The sequence below is a fragment of the Podarcis vaucheri genome (assembly GCF_965113315.1).
Source record: "Podarcis vaucheri genome assembly, chromosome: 13".
NCBI lineage: Eukaryota > Metazoa > Chordata > Lepidosauria > Squamata > Lacertidae > Podarcis > Podarcis vaucheri.
In genome coordinates this window covers 39,174,338-39,195,781 of record NC_138751.1, presented here as the reverse complement: position 1 = coordinate 39,195,781, position 21,444 = coordinate 39,174,338, and the positions used below count along the sequence as shown (strand labels likewise).

Here is a 21,444-nt window from a genome sequence, read left to right as displayed (position 1 = left end):
CTGAACCCTGTTACTCCTTCAGCTGCCGATATCTCACCACCACCACCACCACCACACCTTGGACTCTGAGCTTTCTTCCCTTGAGGGTTCCCCAACTAGTGCCTCCCAGCATTCATGGTCCAACCAGTCCATGACAGCAGATATGAACGAGAAGGGCCGGGAGGGAAGAGGGAGTTCTCTTTGCTTAGAGCAGGGCGGGAAGCCTGCAGCTCTACGTGGTGTTGCCCGACTCCCAACTCCCATCAGCCCCAGCAGACAGGACTAATGATTCAAGGATGGTGAGAGCTGTAGTCCAGCTGGAGGGCCACAGATTAGACAATGGAAATATGGGTGAACGGTTTGGTGATGATAGCATTCCTTCTCTCCCCAGGTGCCGCTGAGGATGACAAGCCCTACCTCACTCCCCCTGCCATGAAGTTCAGCCGCAGCCTTTCAGTCCCCGGTTCTGACGACATCCCCCCGCCTCCAACCACCTCCCCTCCCGACCCCCCATACAGCAGCACCACGCCCTCGGCGTCCGGGCGTGCCACACCCTTGTCCCGTTCCACCTTCAACCCCAGCAGCGAGGCCAAGCTCTACTCAGCTTCCCTGCACCAGGAACCGTCTTACGAGCCGCGCTCCCGCGACAAGATGTCCCTCTACCGCCAGGAATCCGAGGCGGGGGCCGAGGGGTCGACCGCCCGCGGCTGGCGGGGCCACACCCCAGACCTGCGCTACTACAACCTGCCGCCGCGGGCCACCAACACCGCCATGTATGTCCCCACCAAGCCCATGCGGCGGAAGGGGCCGCTTGTCAAGCAGACCAAAGTGGAAGACGAGCAGCGCCAGCAGCAGGGAGCCTCTGCCTCCCAGGCGCAGCCGTTGCCTCTGCAGCCCCAGATGCCCGCCCCTCCGGAAAAGAGCTCCATCCCCATCCCTACCATCATAATCAAAGCCCCCTCGACCAGCAGCAGCGGGCGCAGCAGTCAGGGGAGTAGCATGGAGGCCGAGAGCCAGCCAGAGACAGCGGTGCCTGTGCCCTCGCTCCAGCTCCACAACAGCATGGATTTCACCAGCCAGTTTGGGGCGGCCCTGGTTGGGGCCGCCCGGCGGGACCGCGAGTGGTACAGCGAGGCTCGCCGCAAGTCTGCCCTCTTCCTCTCCACCGAGCAGCCGGACGACGACTCTCAACAGACACCCATGCCCCGTCTCCGCCACTCCAAATCCATCGACGAAGGCATGTTCTCCAGCGAGCCGTACATCCAGCTCAACATGGCTCCCTGCTTTGGCAGCGGCGCCGGCGGTGGGAGCAGCTCCGGTTACCTCCCGCCTCGAGCTGCAAAAACGTACGGAGCCAGCACCACCAGCGCCTTCACTTCCGTGTGCTCCAGTTTCCTGCCGCAGTTACAGGCCCACTCGACGCCTCTCATTCACCCGCTGACGGGCAAGATTTTAGACCCTGGATCCCCCTTGGGACTGGCCCTGGTGGCCCGTGAGCGGGCCTTGAAGGAGTCCCAGTCCCAGCAAGAGAGCCGAGATGACAGGCATTCGCGCCCGTCCTCGCCCCGGTTCGGAGAGGCTCCCAAAACCCCAGAGTCTCCCGGAAGCTCCATCCTGCGGCTCTGGGGGACGCCAGAGCAGCAGCAGCACCATCACCACCACCACCACCACCACCAGCGCCCGGCATCACCACGGAAGGAGCCCGAGAGCCCCCGGCACCCCTCTCCCGAGCAGCAGCAGCAGCATCCTCCATCCTCAGCCAAAGGCGCGCCGTGGGAGAAGCGGCCCGAGGAAGGGGAGAAGCTGGAGCTGCACGTGCGCTTCATGGAGAACTGCCGCCCAACAGAGGAGGAGGAAGGGGGCCAGGAGAGTGGGAAAGCTGAGGTGGCCACTGCCCCCGCGGAACGCGTGGCCGAGGAAAACGGGCTCCCCTTGCTGGTGCTGCCCCCTCCCGCCCCGTCCATCGATGTGGATGACGAATTTGTGTTCACCGAGCCGCTCCCGCCGCCCCTCGAGTTCTCCAACAGCTTTGACAAGCCCGAGTCGCCCCCCAAAGCCGCCAACGAAGTCCCTGCTGCAATGACCCCTCCGGCCGCGCCCCCTGCTCCAGCCGCCTTGGACTCCACGGCATCCAGCTTGACATCCTATGACAGCGAGGTGGCCACCCTGACCCAAGCCGGCACGGCGGAAACCAAGGAAGCCCCTCACGTCAACTTCTCTTCCGTCGTGTCCTCCATCGCCATCCCTCCTGCCGAGGCCCCTGAAGCCGTGACGGACTCGGGGATCGAGGAGGTGGACAGCCGCAGCAGCAGCGACCACCACCTGGAGACCATCAGCAGCGTTTCGACTCTGTCCAGCATGTCTGGGGAAGGCACCGAACTCTTGGACACCTACATCACCTATTTGGACGGGCAGGCTTTTGGGGGAAGCAGCGGCAGCGGAGGAGGCGGCAGCAGCGGCGGCGGTGGCGGCGGAGGCAGCACAGAGAAGAGCCCCCTGCAGACCAAGCTCCGCTCGCGGCCATTCCCCGGTCGCTTGCCGGTGGCAACCCCCACCAGCTCCACCATCTCGGTTTCTGCATGTACTGAGAACATGTTTGCCCTCACGCCCGCTCCGCCCTACCACCAGCAGCCGGCCGCTGCCGAACCGGGCAAGGAGCTGCAGCGGAAATCCCCGACGCTGCCATGGGAGGAACCCAAGGCCTCCCCCATGTCCACCATGAAGGCCAGCATCATCAGCGAGCTGAGCACCAAGCTCCAGCAAATGGGCGGGGTGTCGTGGTCACGTCCGCCCGACTCGGTGGCTTCTTTCGGTTCAGAGAGGCCCAGCTCCTTGCAGAGGCAAAGGTACTAGGCGACTGGAGCAGGAGGAGGAGGAGGAACAGGAAGCAGGAAGCCAGCCCCGTGCATGCCGCATCTCGTGTTTCAGTTGGGTTTGTCTCCTTTTCTCATTCTCCCGTCAATGCTTGCTTTTTTATGATTTTTATTTTTTCCTTTTTTCTACCACCATTACATCGTTTGGCGTGCTGGCAGGCACAGGGCAAGGGTATGTGCTCTTCTATGGAGCGCTTCGCCCGTCTTGTTCAGCGGGTATGCATGGTGCATATATTTACTGTACCACTGGCTTGCAGTTGTGTGTGTGTGTGCACACAGACCATCCCAGCTGCTTTTTGCGTGCACTCAGAACACAGGCCCAGCTCCTCCTTAGACATCCAAGGAGACCATCCAAACCAGCAGCATGACTATAGAAGCATACACATGTATTTAGGGTCTCTTGGCATGTGTGTGCATCTTGCACGCACAAAGTATATCCCTTTGTCTTGTACTGTACTCATATGTTCAGGCAAAGGTCTCTTCAAGCCAATAATGGGTAAGACTCTTCCTCTAATGTCCAACATTTGCTCCTAAAGGATCAGAAACAGACGCAAGTATTTTGAAAGTCACCACGCCATTGGGTTTCACAGCACATTGTGGCAGGGATCAAGAAACAGCCCTTTTTGACTAGTCCACAACATGTTGACCCACCCTGCTGAATGGAGCTCATCATTTTGGCTTGCTTGGTGACAACCCCTTGATTATATTACACTGCAGACGGGCAGCAAAAATTGGCAGTCTTGGTCTTGAATGGCCACCATGCATGGGTGGTAGGCTGCGTTTGCCTTGTGGGCCTGCACTGGAGACCCAAATGGTGTGTGTAAATGCATAGAGGAGTAAGATTTCCCATTTGGATATGGAGGCCTGTAGTTCAGTGGTAGACCATCTGTTTTTCATGCAAAGACCCCATGTCCAATCCCCAACCTCTCCAGGCTTTCTTTTTGAAACCCCAAAGAACCTCTCCCAGTCAGTGTAGACAGTATGGACCCAGTGATCTGACCTGGTATAAGGCAGCATTCTGTGTTCCTGTGTTCTTTGTGTAGCGTTCACATTTCGCTTGGGGGGGGGGGATCCTTTCTGCTGAAGATCCCCTTTGTATTTGCTGTGCAGCACTTGCCTTGCAGAGCCTTGCATCCTAGTGTGCACTGAGTTTACACTCTGGGGAGGCTGGTCCCTGCTCCCCACTAAACAAGGGGCAAACTCCCTGTGACCCAGCAGGTCTGGGAATGGCTTTCCAACTTGGTGCAACAGCACTGGGGCAGGGTGAAATTCTCCCCATGCTGTTTTCCAAAATTCCTTTCTTCCCCCAAAGTTGCAATTAGCCCTACTGGAGGCAGGTGTCTCTGTTGAACATGCTGTTTTCCTTCCGCACGCCTCTCTCAAAGCAAGGCTAATAGCCAAAGGCAGGAAAGGATTTGGTTGGGGGAAATGGCGTGAGAGGGAAACTCCCCCAGCACCCCTCTCCCAGTCAAATTCCAGACACGCACCTCTGCTTTTAGGCTTTTCTTTAAAAAAATAAATAAAGTCTGATGACTTAAGAATATGCTCTAAATTGCAACCAGGACTTTGCTACAGTTTTGTGTTGCAGGGAAAGATTGGTAATGAGGGACAAGCTGTCACTAAGGGCTAATCTAGACTGCCTTTAGTGCCGCATTCCTAGGCACAGGTCCAGGATTTGAAGCTCTGTGTCTAAGCATTGCTGGGGGTTTTTTTGTCCTGGCACTTTTTCCTGGGAAAACTCATCTTTTACTGCTGAATTGGAGCAAACGGCCATTGGGTTTTCTGTGGGTTGATGTTGTTTGCTCCAACTCAGTGGGAGAACATGGTTTTCCCAGGAAAGGCTCTATGATGAAAACAACACCACCCAGACATGAAGCTTTAAAGTGTGGCCCTGTGCCTGGAAGACATGGCACAAAATAAAGTCAGGATCAGCCCTAAGAGAAGCTTGTCCACCATGATTGGCATTTCCATTGAGAAAACCTTCAGATTCCCTGGAACACAGTCTGAAGACACTAGCAGGTTACATCTGGAAGAGCTCTCTGAAAGGCGGAAAGGGGGCATTTTACCTTTAGACCCAGGAAATCTGTGGTTTAGTTGTCTCCTCTTCTGATACATCATCATTATTATTATTATTGCTATAATATTATTAACAAATGTATAGACTGCTTTATAACATAAAGCCATTGAAGCAGTGTACAAGATAACAACAGAATAAAACACTGCAAACACAAGTTCAAAAATAATGAAATCATTGCAGCAGGCTTAAAAGCAGAAACGTTGCAAATTCTTTAAAAAAGCAATAAAATAATTTCTTCAGATGTACAGTTGTTCCGTGACTAGGAACATCAACATCAACATTTCCCGTGACTAGGGAAAGTAGGCACCTACTCATTGTGACACTGGGCACCTAATTTTGGCTGGAAATCAATTCCAGAGAGCTGCAGTGCTGAAAGCCCAGTTTCTCATACAAGCTGAGCACACCTCTGGGGCAAATGGTGCCCTCAGCACTGTCCCATCTGCGAACCACAGTTGCCAGGCAGGAACGTACGGGACAAAGCTGTCCCTTACAACACCCCAGTCCCAAGTTGTTTGTTGGCCCTACACCAGGGGCAAGGAACCTGTGGCACTCCACTTGAGCCCACATCATCCCTGATTATTCGCCCTGCTTGGCTGGGGCTGATGGGAGCTGGAGTGCAACAACATCTGCAAGGCTGCTGGTTCCACATCCGGGGGCTCCGCGCACACAGCCTTGCTCAGCTTTTGTGCCATGGAATCTTCCATGCCAGGGTCTTCTCCTTCCTAGCCGAGGTTACTTTCCTGTAGCCACCTGCTCCTCTCTTTGCACCTCTGAAGTGGACCGGGTTCACCCTCAGGCTGCTGGCACTTGCACAAGCACTTGTGCTTCCATATGCACACACTTGCGGAGAGGCATAGGCATTGTGGGTCCACAGCACTCTCCATCCAACACAGTCGCATTGCTGAGTTTTATTTGCTCCATTCTGTCATTCATCTGCGGTCACACATCTGCGCTGGGAGAATTCACTTGCCGTTCCTCCGATGCCGTGGAGTTGGGAAAGAGAAAAGTTGGGATCTTGCACCCAACACGCATAATCAAAGCTGCTTGTCTTTGAATGGGTAGGAAAGATCGGCTGACAGTTAGGACTCCTGTGTCTTTTGTGGGATGGGTTGGCAGTCTTTATTTCAGAGGAGGGGTCCTAGGTATTTTAAATGGGGTGGCAGGAAGAAAAGCAGTGGGATGCATAGTCTAATGCAGCCATTCTCGACCTGGTGTCCTCCAGACATTTTGAACTACAACTCCTATCAGGCTCAGCCAGGATGATAGGCACTGTAGTCCAAAACATCAGATGCTGTATTGGGTTATATCAGAAGAGCCATAACTTCTGAGCACTATGGGAAGGTGGAGTGAGGGGTATGGTATGGTACAAAATGCTCTGGAATGGAAGTAGGGAAACAGATGACTTCTGGGAGAAGAGAACCATTCCTGAATTCCTTGGAGTGGAATGAATTCTTCCTTCAGAGGCTACTCTAGTAAGCATATCTCCTTCCCACCAGGCAGTTCCGTTCTGCTTGATCCATCCACTTCCCTAGTGTGAGGCAGGCTTGCTGTGGCTCCCTCAATTGCCAGCTCAGTGCACTTTTTCTTCCCAGTATTGAAGATAGACTGGAAAAAGTTCCATAGGGCTCCCCCTATTGAGTTCCATTGATGGTGCACATCTCAGAGAAGGAGCCTGTTTTCCTTATCAAGTTGCTTTCCTTTTCTTGGTCATTATGAAGCAGGGGCTCAAGCCCCGTGTGACCCAAGTTAACTTGAGTACTCAAGTTGCAATGCCTTTCTGATTGCACACAGGCCTCTTTGTCGCTCTGTGAATATCATAGGGGGATGACTGAACTTGGAAGGATTTTCATTCATTCCCAAAATCCTGTTGTGTGTGCTTTTTAAAAATGGTAATGAATACATTCAGGGAGGTGCTATTCTGATTCTTTTCTTCCCAAAAGAAAAATCTGAAGCCCAAGTTGCTCCATGAGAGTCAGTTCAGTCAAGGCCAATTTTTGATGAAGACTCAGGGCTTGTCCACGTTTCCACTTGCGCTGTGTCTAGAAAGCATGGGTTGAAGTGGTTTTCTGCTTGACCCTCATTTTTGAGGCAAGGGTCTGAGCAGTTTTCGCCTTGCTCCTTTCCAAGGGAAAACCCACTTTTTAGCAATAGATCAGAACAATGCTGGCAAGGGCTGATGAGAGTTGGAGTCCCTAGAAGACCACAAGTAACCTACACTTGGAGGAGGCCAAGCCTCCTGACTTTCAGAATGGAGTTTTAGTAAATACATTTAGGCTTCATGGAGTTACCTCTCCGATTGTCAAGGCAACCCTGGCGGAAGTTTTGTTTTTTAAAAACTCCCAACCACCAGGTCTATTTTTACACTTGCTGATGTCTAAATTTTGTTTTTTTCCACCATGTGCTCCTGTTTGGTTGCGGGAATTTCCCTATGTATGCCAACCAAACAAATGTGGGGAGGATGGAAATGGCAGCAGACAGTGCAAGCGAGCTTCTCCTTTTGAATGAATGTGTCATGGTCAGGGATGGAAATGTGCCTTATGTCAGACCATTCCTGTTCCACTGTTGAGGAACTTCTACCAGCTTCATGAAGGATCACCAAGCAGACGTTACAGCATAGCTGCATTTTCTGTGGAGCAGTGCTCCATATCTAGCACAGCTTGCACCATGGATCCTACCTTCTCTACACCTACTGCCAGCAACCTCTTGACGCTGGCAAGAGGATCCAGGTGTGGAAGCCATCTAGGTGTGGAGAGAGCTGCCACATGGAAATGGTCTCCATCCTGGATATGGTAATGTGGATTCTCATTACTGCAACCTTCTGGTTCTCCATCTTCAAAGGTAATTTGAGAAAGACCAGCATAGCTTCATTTATATGAGGAGTTTGCTGTCTCATGTGGTTTTGTCCTTCGTTGGCAGCGTTCCTGCAAATCAGTGCTCAGTCACTTTAATATCTTCCTCCAGATATTTGTGAGTTTTTAAATATATATATATCTAAAACAGCAGTGAGGAGAGAGAGAGAGAGAGAGAGAGAGAGAGAGAGAGAGAGAGAGAGAGTTTTGAAGCTTATTTTCCCTGCAGGCTGGTTTTCTTATAAACTTCTGCCTCACTGAACTTTTTACCCATGGGGACAACAAGCTGTGTGGAGGGAGGGAATTCTATAAGAAAAACAACCCTCAGGGCAAGAAAGGAGCATCTCCTCCCCCCAAACTTTCATTCCAGATTGCAACATCCCACATGTGCTTTGGGTTTGTTGGATTTCCAAAAAAGGATTCTTGTGCCTGATCATTGCATGTGTGCGACTGGAAGTGTAGAGTTTTCTGCTGAAGTCCAGGTACTGAGATGTATGCCAGCAAGTGATTTCATACACCAAGGGTAGGGAAAATGGACCTTTGCAATGAGTTGAATCTACAGCACTGGTTGGGTCCCATCATCCTTGACTGTTGATCAAGCAGGCTGGGACTGATGGGAGTTGGGAGCCCCAACAGGGTCACAGGTTCCACATCTCTATCATAGTCAGGGCTGCAGGGAAGCCAGTCTTCTACTCCAGCTCATGCTTTCTTCTGGCTAACTCTCTTGTTCCTTGTCTCCTTCCCTGCAGGCTCCCAGATGAGACGTCCCCATCACTGATTTCCTCCAAGCCCGTAAGCAGCCTTTTCCATAACTGGCCTAAGTCCCCCCAGGGCAAGCACCCCAAAAGCGTGGAGTTTGACATCCGCCCGGCCCTGCGGCGCGCCCCGAGTCCAGCTGCCCTGCCCAGTGAGCACAAGATTAGTCCTGCCCCCAGGCCGTCCTCCCTCCCTATCCTGCCTTCTGTGCCCATATACACCGGCGTCTTCGATCTCCGCGGCTCGCCCACTTCCGGGGGCGAGCACCCTTTCCCCGGCTTCCCCTCGGGCAGCCGCTCTTTGTCTCCCACCCACTTCCTGCCGCCGGCCACGGACAAGCCGTTCGGCTCCAAGCCACTGCCTTTCTGGACCAAGTACGACGTGGCCGACTGGCTGGAGTACCTGAAGCTAGGCGAGCATCGCGATCGGTTCCTGGACAACGAAATCGACGGCTCTCACCTGCCGTCCCTCACCAAGGAAGATTTCATTGACCTGGGCGTGACGCGAGTCGGGCACCGCATGAACATTGCCCGTGCCCTCAAGTTTTTTCTGGAGAGGTGATGGGGGAAACCGCCCTGCCCTGGGGAGCCTCTCGCCTGAATGTACAATGGACCTCCACCAGTGGGGAGAAGTGGGGGGGTGGAGGGGTTGCAGCTGTGGGGCTAGGCACAGGGGAAGCTGCGAGGAGAGACCCTGCGGGTGAGGGTGGGGATCCCCCCCTGGCAGAGAGATACTTGGAGAAGCTCACCAAAGCTTGCCTGGGCACCCTCAGGGGTGTGCACTTTCCTCCTCTGCAATGCCATGTAGCAGTTTGCCCATTTCACTCATCCAACAGCTGCCACAAACACAGCATACGGACACTTCACTTGCAGAGCATCGCTTTCCAAGCTATATATAAGTGTGTGCGTTTTGAGTGTGCGAATCTGCTTACATGCACTCGCCCTTCAGTGCTCCATCGGCGTTGCAGCTTGCTTCATCACCTTTGCTGCCTCGAATGGATGGCGTCAGCTGTCCAGCAGCTCATGCCTGCATGTATATATAGATAGAGAAGATAGATATCTATATTTCATCCTCCATGCTGCTGATTGTTCTTACTTTGCAGCTGTTTGCACATCAGTTCATCTAACCATGTAACAGCTTGCCCTGTGCATCTTCACAGTACCAGGGTTGTTATGTACTCTGCCTTTTATATAAAAAAAGAACCTCTGAGAAAAGTAAATTTGCATATATGCTTACTTTGCAAAATTAATTATGTGTTGGCTGTTGAAGAAGAGGGCCCAGATCCCACAAACTCATTAGGAATTTCCTTGAGCTGCTTTCTTCCTCCCCAGACCCCATCTTTGGGGCGTTTGTTAAACACTCTCCATTTAGTCGTCTTTCCACAGTCATAAAACTAGAAACTTGCTGTCTTTTTTTGAAGTGGAAGCTGAGATCTCAGCATGCAGGGAATTTTTCACCCAGTACTGAACAACATGCTTGAGTAAAGCATACAGACCCATCCCAGACTCTCAACCCGAGCATGCAGCGGCCCTGCACTACTGCCTGCTGTGGGTGAGCCTCGTGGCCCTTTTAGTAAGGCAAGGGGTCTGTTCTGCTGCTGCTGAGCTGTGGCTCAGTGGCAAAGCTGTGGTGTGGGTGACTTGCCAGGCACACGCTGCTCAACAAATCAAGCCTACCGTTAGAACTGTGTGTGGTATTGCCTCTTTCCAGTGGCTGGATCCCACATCAGGCTTGTAGTGTTCAAGAGCCAGAATTAGCTGGAGCCAATAGTGTTACAGGGTTATTACACAACAGTATTGGCAACTTGGATTGGGAGGGAAGGAGAAATAGCTGGCGCAGGAAGTATCAACTGCCTGTCCCATGTAATTCCAGCAGCATGGGACCAGCCATGAGGAAACATCAGTCATTCCAATATGAACAGGGATCATTTTGTGAGTCTTGGTGCGGTTTGTGATCTGAGATTGCCTGTGGCTCTTACCACCCTTTTGTCATAAATTCAGCACTGTAGCACCCACAGGGCTTATCACAAAGAGAACCGGGTGAGGTGCAACTGAATGGCAGAACAGCTGCATAAAGGTGTATGCATTTATGCAAACATAGTCAAAAATAATTTTGACCTTATAGTCTCTTATTTGGCTGAGTTTCAGTAATCCTATCAGAAAACCAACATTGGGTCCATTTATTCCGCAGACCCCATTCTATGGAGGAACCTGCTCTCCAGTCAAAGGCCATTGTCTGGCTTGTATGATCTAGAACTGATGAGTGGTTTGAGCCTGCATTTGGGGAGAAGAGGAAGGGTTGTGCCACATGGCCAGACACAAGATGCTGTATGTAGTGTTCAGCCCCATTCCCATAAGTTTAAACCTAGGTGTGATCTCTTCGCTGCAAAGATAAGACAGTATATGCTGTATTTGTAAAACCATCCTCTGAAACTAAGTGCACTTTGATGTGTGGTGTTGGTTTACTTCTGTGTAGTCTTCCAGGGCAAGATTTGGCTCATCCATCCTTATTTTTAATCATCCATGGTGCATCAACAACCTTTTCAGAAGAACCCAGATCTGTTCCTGTTTACAAAAGCTTTGTGGTAAATCACCTGGAAGCAGTGAATAGTCCCCCATCAGTGATCAGTCAAGTTGCTAATTCCAAGCCTGCTTTATACACACTCTTATGAGACACCTGATGTTGTTAAGCTGATGTAGAGCTGCATCTCATTGGTCATTCCAGATGAGTGAATTCATATCACACCCTGAATTCACACTGGTGATGCAAAATCAAACAAGTCTCACTCCATTTATACCACAGAGTACACACAACCCTGGCTTTAATAGTCTGCAAAACAGCTTAATTCGCAAGTTGTAGTGTGGTCCCCATATACATGCGTGCTGTTGTGCTCCAGCTCACACCTTGCATATTCAACAACAAGCTTCATTTTGTCCTCATTTCAAAAGCTATTTCCACGCCGCCTCCATTTGGAAATGTATTGCGTATTTCTGCACTTCCAGAACGGGGAAGATAACAAGACAATTTCCCATAGAAGTTGGGAGTCTCTCTTAACGTTCTTCTGCCAGAGGGGTATCTGTGGCAACCAGGAATTCCAGCTCCAGATGGGTAGCCAAGATTGAGGGGCTGGAACAGGGAAGACAAAGCGACATAAAAGTAGGGTGTGGGTAGGTGCTCCCACTCTGGGTCTCTTGTGCTCTCTCCTTCGGCGCCATGTGCTCCTGCACCGATTCCAAGGGGCGAGAGGTCTCGGATACTGACCATATCTGTGCTGTGGATGGAGCATCCCCCTTCCCCTCCCCCAATGCTCAGCTGCCAAAGAAACAAGAGCCCAGCGTTACAAAGGGGGTGCTCCATAACTTGCTCTCCCCATTGCAGCCATTTGGACACCGGGACCCAGTGCATGGACTGCTCCCCCCCCCCAAGACACAGGCCAGGGAGGGGTTGCTCTTGCTGCTGCTCATTGCTGGGATCCTCAGAGTGATGCTCCGTCCAAGAGCGGGGGGGCGGGGGACGACTCCTTGACTCCTCCCCTCTCAATCTCCACGTCAGGGATTACGAGCTGTGGGGAAAAGTGTGTGGGGGAATTTGTACGATGACTGTAGGCCTTGTGGCTGGCCCCATTTTACCACTTCACCTGTGCTGTGACTCTTAAAATCGACAGCTGGCCCCCGACACAACTGTGCCATGCAGCTGACCGCCCCACCCCTGCTCCTCTGAAACCGTAGTTCTGTGCCATACAGCTAAGTCCTTCCCACGACCGTTAACCATGTGGCGTAGCACGCTGCTTGTCTGAGCCACGCCACGTTTCTGTACTACGTGGCTCCCATCACACATGTGCCCATAACTCCATGACGTAGGGTAAACCTTGTGCATCCGACATCCCATCAAGGCCAGCAATGTACCCTTTTCCCTTCATGACCACAAGATTAACCCAGGCATGCAAAAAAAGAAAAACCCAACTGGTGGTAGGCCCCAGGCAAATAAACGTTTACGTGGGCAGCCAGGATATTCACAGAACCTTAAGAAGTTTCAGCTTTTGCTTTTATTAAAAGAAGGTGGATTTCTAGCCCTCATGGTTGGGAGAAAAGTAGGGCGGGCAAAGTGCTGTTTCTCAAAAGACTCAGCCGAGACTGCCAGTGGTCACAGCCTCTAAGAAGGAGCTCCTGTTGCAGAAGCTGTGTTCTCGGCGAGTGCTCTAATGCCCCCAGTCTAGCATGCGAAGGGGATTTAGGAGGTCCACATAGGCAGGGTTTTCAAGGTGGCTGCCTGCAGCCTAAGGAAGAGGCAGGTGCAGAACCTCAAGAGGTCTAGGGAGGCAGCCAAAATTGCTGGAAGGAACAGGCAGAGGCAGCCAAGTAGGAACAACTAGGCCAGAGGGACGAGAGAAGGGTACCGGCAGCCATTTGGATACAAGAGGCTAGCCACTAGGGTGGAACAATTAAGGACTTAAATAGGCATGAGGGATTTTTGAGCTTGGGCAGCAACTTTTGCCAGCTGATGTTGGGCAAGCGGGCCACTGGATGTTTTGAGCGGAGTCGCACACCTTCGCCCCATTTGCATAGCTGGGTTAACCCGGTGCCACGGCTCTGTGCCACGTGGCTTTGTGTGTGCCTCCCTCTCAGGGTGCCTCTCGCCACATCACTCCTGCCCAGCCGCCTCGTGGTGTCCCTTTCTGTCGCTGCCACGTCCCAACGCGATGCCATGCGGCGATTCCCACTGTGCCTGCAAAGCCACAACTCCATACCACGTGGCCTCGCCCTGCCCCCACCCCAGCTCCAGACTCGTGGCTGTCGTTTGCCCCACTGCGCCCCAAGAGTCGCCGAGGCCACACTGTAGTGCCACGTGGCGAAATGCCCTCCCCCTCACTGTGTGGATAATTGACACCTGCCGCCGACGCTGCACCTGAGTGCTGCTGGTCGAGCGGCCATCTTTTCTTTTCTTTTAAAAAAGGGCTCTTGTCTCGTCTCGTCGGACTGGCCGCACTGGCACCTCCTGTCCACAGACCCCAACAAGGGAGCGAAACGAAACAAACAAAACTTTAGAATGTCTTCCATAATGATGATGTTGCGGGGAGGCAGGAAACACGGTCTCCTCTCCAATTATGGGTGGGAGGGGGGTATCTGTGCTGCCGTTCTCAGCTCCTCACGTGGGCGGCCCTCATAGATTCATGTCCCAGCTCTGGGTAAGTGGGGGAACTAAAGCTACTTGATTAAGGGGGGTGGGTAGGGAGAAAGAGAACAGTTATGGGGAGAAGGATCTGGAGCCAGGACTCTTGGGTGCTCTAGGAGGGGGAAATGGGGGCTTCAAGGGTTTATCATGGTAGGGGAACTGGACCAGTTCTCCTGGGTTCTTTAAAAGAGGCATGGGTGACCTCATAGGGAAATGATGCCTAGGAGATGGAACAGGAGGAACAGTCAACGCTACATATGTAATTTTGGGGAGGGGGGCTTGGAAAGGTAACAGTTATAGATTGTATGATTGGAGGTATAATGGCCTACTTTGGGAGAAAAATTAATTGGGGGGTCCTATTTCTCAGAGCCATTAACTAGCAGTTCTTGTGCACAGGAGACCCCAACTTTGATTCCCAAGAAATTCTCTGTTGGATTGTGGAGAGGAAAGGGCAGGCAGTGCCCAGGTTAGTGCCCGTCTTCCCGCTGGGCCTTCTCCATAATGGAGCCTTTGGCAAGAGCGCATTATGCTCTGTACTCCCTCCCCCACTTACACTACTGCTGTTTCCATACCGCTGCAAGGGAAGAGGAAAGACCCCAAGCTTAGGGAGAAGTGTGTGATTTAAGAGGAATGAAGCAAGCAGGACAGAAACTCCGGAAGGCTGCGGAAGACAGGGTTTCTCAGATTTCTAGAAAGAGTGAGCATCTACTTAAGTCAAAATTTGGATAAGATATTGTTTTTAGCTAAAGATCTAGTCCTCATATTTGGGCAGAAAGTGGGATCTAATGCATATGGGGCGAAAGGGGATTTAGGAGTCACCCAGGGAATCCTGAGTTCTTCAAAAAGACACTTGGGCTGAATGGGTTGAGGCAGAGGCAGGACTCCTGGGTTCTCCAAGAAGGGATTATAAATTTCCCAGCATTAAACTGGGTTGTCTGAGGGTGTACTGGTCCTAGAAGGGTTGAGAACCGCAGCATTGAATCCTCTTGCCTTAATGTACTGAAATGAAATATGTAATGTTGACTTTGTGATTCAGGGATCTGTTCCCTGGGAATGATTATTGGGGAGGGGGAGGGGAGGGGGAAAGGGGTGGTAATGCCTGCATTTGACACTGGGTTGTGTTTTGATTTTTGTGGTTGCTGGGTGGGGGACAGGGGCTACAGGGAAGGAGGTTGGTACACTCCCCTCCACCCCATTTAATCCTCTCCTCTGGTGTGAGTCACCAAGTTTATAATTGCCCTCCACACCTGGCCTTGTAGCACCCAGGTGTGATGTATAATAGACTTCCCCCTCTTTCATCTCACCCCCCTCCACCCACATTTTTCTTGGAGAGAGCCCAGAAATCCCAGTTGTTAACAACTGCACCTTTGCAATGACCCAGATTTGCTCCTGAGCCAAGAGGTGTGGTTTCTCCATCTCTCAAGATTCCTACCCAGTTCCTGACTTCCCATCTCATCCTCAAGCCTGGCATAGAGTTTCTTCTCTAAGGGCCCAGCTTGGTCCCAATAGGCCTTCACTTCCCACCTCATCCCACAAAGCCCAACTGGGTGGATCCGAATTACTGGCTTGAGGGTCTTATCTGGTTCTTGTGCTGGGAGAATTGGCTCCTGCCATTCTAGAACCTTCTCTTGGCTACATGCTCTAGAGTGCCAGGGTTCTAGGTCTCTGCTCTAGAACCCAGCCACTTTATTTATTTATTTTCCCTTTGCTAGAGAAAATAGCTCTTTGCACCATCTGCACTCCCACCCCTAGAGCGGTTCCTCAACCCAGGATTCTCAGCCCTCCTCTCACCCCACGAAGAAACTGTACCTCTAGGAAACCTCACCCTGAGAGCAGAATCTCCAAGATGAATGTAATTGATCCTGTGCTGACTAAGCCCATCCTATGGCATCCAGGCAGGACAGACTAAATCACTCACGCGCTCTCTCTCTCTCACTCCCTTTTTACCTTCCTCTACCAAACCTCTTGTCCTGGGCCAGAGGCCCTGTCTCTGCCTCCAATGCCTGTGCAGAGCAACTAATGTAATTTACTGATTTTATTTGCAAATATAAACTCTATGGGATACAGAGGGGGGCCCCAGGTGTTTTTGCATCTGTTTATGTGAGAGAAAGAGGAAGAAGCAAGGCTATAACTTAGCCATATGCAATGTTTTCTGATAAACAAAAGGTATACGGCTTGCCAAGTTACTGCTAAACCTGGTGGAGTTTTACCAGGCAGGAGGCAAAACTGACAGTAAGAATCTGCTTTGGTTTTCCAAGCTGATTATCTGGGGTGGGTGGGTGGGTGAAAGACACCAACATCCTAGGAAATCATACTGATGAAAAGGTGCTGAGCTAGTGTTTATTCCTTGCAAAGTCACAGATACAGCCCTTTGCCTACCATTCTCAATCACTGCAGGGCTATTTTTGCAAAAGTCTAGCCAATCAAACACTAACTGAGCTCAGATGTATCTGAGGCCTTTTCACAACACGAGTAATTTCCTGCGATGCATCTCCACACTAGGCTGGTTTCACCTCACTTTTTTTAAAAAAAGCTCTTGCACTAGGAAGTCAAACCAGCTTAAAAAAAAAAAAAAGGCATACATGGGTCCGATACTGAAAATGTTAGAGCATGGGTGGGGAACCAGTGGCCTTTTAGATGTAATTGGACTCCCATGAGTTTCAACTATCATGGCCAATGGTCACAGATGATGGGAGCTGTAGTCCAACAGCACCTCAAGGTCATCAGGTTGCTCATTCCTGCTGTAGTCCAGTTATGTAGTCCATTGCCAGACCCTTCAATAATGTCCAGGGGCATGGTTTAATGGCACAAAATGAAGCAGACATGCTGAAGCCAAGCTGGCCTGGGCTTTGTCAGTTCTTGGATGGAAGATTATCAGGGAATATATTGCCTTAAACACCAATGAGGAAGAATTATGAGTGGATGGGGGTAGGCAGATAATGAACTAATGAATAACCAATGATGTGCAAATAGCCACAAGAGGTAAATCAGGAGCAGGAGACAAACTCCATCAGCTCTGTTGCGTCAGATTCAGTATTCATACCTGATCCCATGAATATACCAGACAGCAGCTCCTGGGACTTGGGCTGTTGAGGCCTGTAAATGAGGGAAACGAACAGAACAAAAGATTTCCCTTGCTGGTAAGACCAATAGCCCCTCTTGATTAGCCTGTGATTTCCAACAGTGGCATGCAAGAAATGTCTGTATCGCTCAACAGACATTTGAGGCGCTGCCGGACCTTACACCATTCTGTTCTAGACTAGTATTGTGGGAGTATGCAGGAATAATAATTCTCTTGAAAAAAAATGAAATTTGGGGACTCAGGAAGGTAGGAGCAGGCAGGCAACTAGTGCTATGCCCCTCAGCTCCCTCTTATAATCGTCCTGACATAACACTACATATCTGGAGTGGATGCAGGCAAAAGAAGATGAACAGGATAGCAGTTCCAGGTCCTGCTGTGCAGCTATAGACTATTTAGCAACTATCCATACAACAAAACTTCCTTTATAAGAAGAGGAGCCAGGAGGCAAGAGTGAAGTAGATCTATGTATGGGAGTAGCAAAGGAAACCAAAGACACTGGGCTCTATCCAAGTAAGTCACACTTCAAGAGTAGACCCACTGAGATCATGCTCATTGATTTCAATGGTTCTGCTTTGAATATAGCAGGCAGTTGGCTACAACCCAATGTCTGGAAAGAGACCAAGCAAGCCATCTCTTTTCTGTCAGGTGCCACAGCAAGTTCTCTGGGTGGTTTACACGCAGCCTAACCTACCCCACAGGATAGTTGTGAGGATAAAATTGGTTCGGGGACAAAGCCGCATATACTGTGAGCAACTTGGAGGATGGGGGGGGGGGGGAACTATTATTCATAATAACATTCTCCACCCCAACTGGCCACACTTGAGAGAATGTCTGCATAGAAATGCCATTTGGCAGACATTTACTAGCAAGTCTCTGGCCTCACTTCGCATCAATGGAGACTACAAGGCTGCACTAACGATCAGGGAGCCTGATTCCCCAAAAAGTGTCTCTGCACAGCCAATGGGATCAGACTGGGGTCATGCCCTCTGAGGCAGGCTTAGGGGTCTAATCCACCATCCCTCTGAACTGAGTAAGGGGCACGTCCTAACAAAACTGCAGAGAAGAACACACCGCATAAGAAAAACTCCTGCAAGCAAGGTGACTCGAAGTCACATAAAATATTACTGGGGTGTCTTTCTGTAAAACCTGAGTTAATAAGAAAATCCACCCACTCAATTTATGAGCTGGATAACGTCCTGAACCTGAATGAAGAACACTAAGGAAACTCAAGAAGCAGTTGTGTTTCCCTTGCTCCTAACCTCCTGCTACATACCTGAAATACCATACCCAAATTAATCCCTTCTGCTGTATGAAATCAAGATTCCTATGGTATGGCAGAAATCATAGGGCCAAACTAGAGGGTTTTTTAACACATAGCATACTGCTCCAGAGTTTGTTCTTCCTTTATAAAAGGAATGTTGTATTAAAATCGTCTCCATGTGCAAACTGCACGGTTGGTAAAGCTTTCCCTTTGTGTTCTAAACATAGATCACAAATTACTGTGAGTTTGAGTGTCATCTGGTCTTAGGGGAGAGTAAATCCAAAGCTCATTTCGTTTATTTTCTCCTGAAGCTGAAGGAATGAGTCCTTGGCAGTAGGGCTCAAATACTTCCAAAGCAACTAAAGAGACTAGGGTGTGTCAGATAGTTCAGCCAGACTGGGATAAAGCTTTCTGTAATTCTAATTTGGGGGGATCCCTAAAGAAAAAGGAAGCAACCCATAAGGAAAATTATCCCTTCCAATCCGATCCATCCCAACTGGGCTATTGCGTTTCTGTAGAATCTCTTCCAATGGTGGTGGAGGAGAGGAGAGATAGCTCTCCTGTATTCTGGATTCCCTGCAAGAATCACACACACAGAGAGCAAGACATGGATCTGCATCCTACATATTAAGCAAACATCTAGTTTGACACTTTTTAAAGGAAGGAGGTGGCCTTTTTTAGGTATTAAACTCCCAATCATCATTCAGCTTGCTAGGAAAAACCTCATTCCCTGCTATGATGAAGTTGATTACTAGTTCCCAGTTTCTTATTGACAGGACAGTTCAAAATAGTGCAATCAGAAAATGTGTTTAAAAACTAAAATTTGTATGTCTATAAACCTCAAAATCAGCTTTGCCATGCTCCATATCATCATGAGTATGGGACTGTCCCTTTCAAGATTCACAGTAATTGACTACTCCAAACTGTTATGTTTCCACAACATTCGTAAGTTCCCATAACATTCACAACAGACAATAACAAACAAGCTAGGGGTATGCACTCCACAATGAGCTTTGGGCCAACGCAAATTGTACCTCCACACCTCCAGGAGAGTGTTCTTTATAAGATGGCATTGAATCACATCTACCCAAATGTTTCTTTGGGGCACAGGACAATGTTAAACATAGCACCCATACCAAAATGTGTAGAGAAGAACCGGGGTATACACCATAAAACTTTGTGCCACCCCAAATCATGCATCTGCACCTCCAAGAGAGTATCTGCTACAAGAACACATCAAATATCCAGCACAATGCTTCTTTTGGACACTGTCAAGCATGACACTCCCAAGGCAATAATATCCAAAATATGTAGAAAATAATAAGGAACTGTGTACGGACATAACAAAATAAGTTTTGGGTGACCGAAATCATACCTCCACACCTCTAGGAGAGTGTCCACTATTAGACAACATTGAAATGCACCTGGACCAATACTTTCCCTGAGCACCGTTAAGGGTACATATCCACAACTATAATAGCCAATACATGTGGGAAAGAGTAAGGAGTAGGAATTTACCGCTTCCTTGAATAAAATACAGTTTTTAAATGTTTTAACAACATAAAGGTTTTCTTGTGATACTGGATATATAATTTAATTGGATATTGTATATTGGGTACTGGACATCTTAACTATAATATTAGCCAAAACAACTGATTAGGCTGAAATAGAAAATAATGTTTGAAAGGTTGCTTTGTTTGGTACATAATGTTTAAGTAGATAATGACACTTTCTCTTATTTATTGAAAAAATGTAGAAAAGAATAAAGAACTGGGGGTGTACACCCCAAAATAAGCTTTGGGCCACCACAGACCCACACATCCAGGAGACTGTCCTCAACGAAATGGCATTGAGTCGCATCCAGCTCAATGCTTTCCTTGGGCACGATACACTATAAAAAGGCATGTACCCATGGGCTGAAGGTGTACACCCCAAATTAAGCTTTGTCACTGCAAACCACACATCCGCACCTCTAGGAGAGTGTCACAGCACTGAGTCATGGCCAGTTCAATGTGAGGCCAACACCAAACACAGAACTCACAGCTAGGGTTGCTGTACTGTATCGCGAAGAGCCAAAAAAGATTACACGCTTGCCAACTTCTGCTTTTAACTATGGATTGCTGTGACTCTACCCATAAAAAAGAGGGTGCGTCCTGGGGGAAAAGAGAACATATGGCAACCCAACGGAAGGAGAACCAACCATCCCTTGCCTTTTGGGGATGGGAGGCAGTGTTGTTAACTACGTATTTTGCAGGACCCTTGCTTAAGATACCCTCCATGACCCATCCCGTCCATGTCCCTCTCACCACCTGCCCAACTCAACCAAACCTTAACCCAGGGGTTCCCAACCATGGGTCTCCAGCTGTTTGAGGACTGCAATTCCCATCATCCTTGACCACTGGTCCTGCTAGCTAAGGATGATGGGAGTTGTAGTAGAAATAAAAAAACAACACCCAGCTGGAGACTCAACTTTGGGAAACACCTGCCCTGCTTAGAAAGACTCACAAGCTCTTTCTGCAGCCTACTGGATGGGGGCAGCCGTTGCCCAAAAACATGGAAGGCGAGGCCGCGACAGTCGGGGTTCTCCAGCCTTGGTCCTCACCCCGCATGTCGTTGGACTACAATTTCCATCATCCCTAACAACTGGCTACATATTTTTGTAGACTTAACAACGTCTGGGGACCCAAGAGCTGACGGGCCTGAGAAACATCTGGCGGGAACAGCCGCGGCCTGCGTCCTTCCTCCGAGCGCGCACAGTGCCTACCCCGGCGTCGCCTCAGAGAGGAAGCGGGAGAAGGACGGCAACGGCTCCCCCCCCCCCCCCGTCAGGTTTCAGGAGGAGGCAACGGCGTCAGAACGCCCCGGTTATCCACAGCCACCGGCGGTTTTAAAGTTCCCTCACGCGGCGCGGACTACATTTCCCACGACGCACTGCGGCGCATATGCGACGGTTCTCTTTTAGTTCTACCCCGCCGGGGATGCTGGGTCGCGTAGTCCGCCTACCCCGAGGCACGCTGGGTAGTGTAGTCCGACCACGCCGCTTTAAGCCACGGCTGAAACAAGCGGCGGGTATTTCCTCACGACTTCCTTTTTGAAAAGAAAGGAAAAGAACACTACGCGCACACGGCGCTTCGCCCCCGACTAGCGCCCCCCTAAGTTGAAAGGAGGGACGCGGGTGGCGCTGTGGGCAAAAGCCTCAGCGCCTAGGGCTTGCCGATCGAAAGGTCGGCGGTTCAAATCCCCGCGGCGGGGTGCGCTCCCGTTGTTCGGTCCCAGCGCCTGCCAACCTAGCAGTTCGAAAGCACCCTCGGGTGCAAGTAGATAAATAGGTACCGCTTACTAGCGGGAAGGTAAACGGCGTTTCCGTGTGCGGCTCTGGCTCGCCAGAGCAGCAA

At 50.4% G+C, this 21,444-nt stretch overlaps 1 protein-coding gene and 1 long non-coding RNA gene across 9 annotated transcripts in view; one reads left to right on the top strand and one right to left on the bottom strand.

Annotated features, from left to right (window-relative positions):
• The window catches only part of SHANK1 (SH3 and multiple ankyrin repeat domains 1), a 142,373-nt gene extending 126,147 nt beyond the window's left edge, over positions 1-16,226 (top strand). For 6 of the 8 annotated variants that reach the window (XM_082194282.1, XM_082194284.1, XM_082194281.1 and 3 more), the window contains 2 exons: positions 371-2,825; positions 8,528-16,226. In XM_082194282.1, coding sequence (XP_082050408.1) covers positions 371-2,825; positions 8,528-9,095 — 3,023 coding nt within the window. In that variant the 3' untranslated portion in view covers positions 9,096-16,226. Of the gene's footprint in view, positions 1-370; positions 2,912-8,527 lie in introns of all 8 variants that reach the window. The other 2 variants (XR_014212736.1, XR_014212737.1) reach the window with 2 other exon arrangements.
• On the bottom strand, positions 15,404-20,712 carry LOC309516073. The gene is made up of 2 exons (XR_014212744.1): positions 20,555-20,712; positions 15,404-16,802 (listed from the first exon to the last, which is right to left on the bottom strand). It is a non-coding gene; the product is annotated as an uncharacterized lncRNA (long non-coding RNA).
• Between the last annotated feature and the right edge of the window lie 732 nt (positions 20,713-21,444).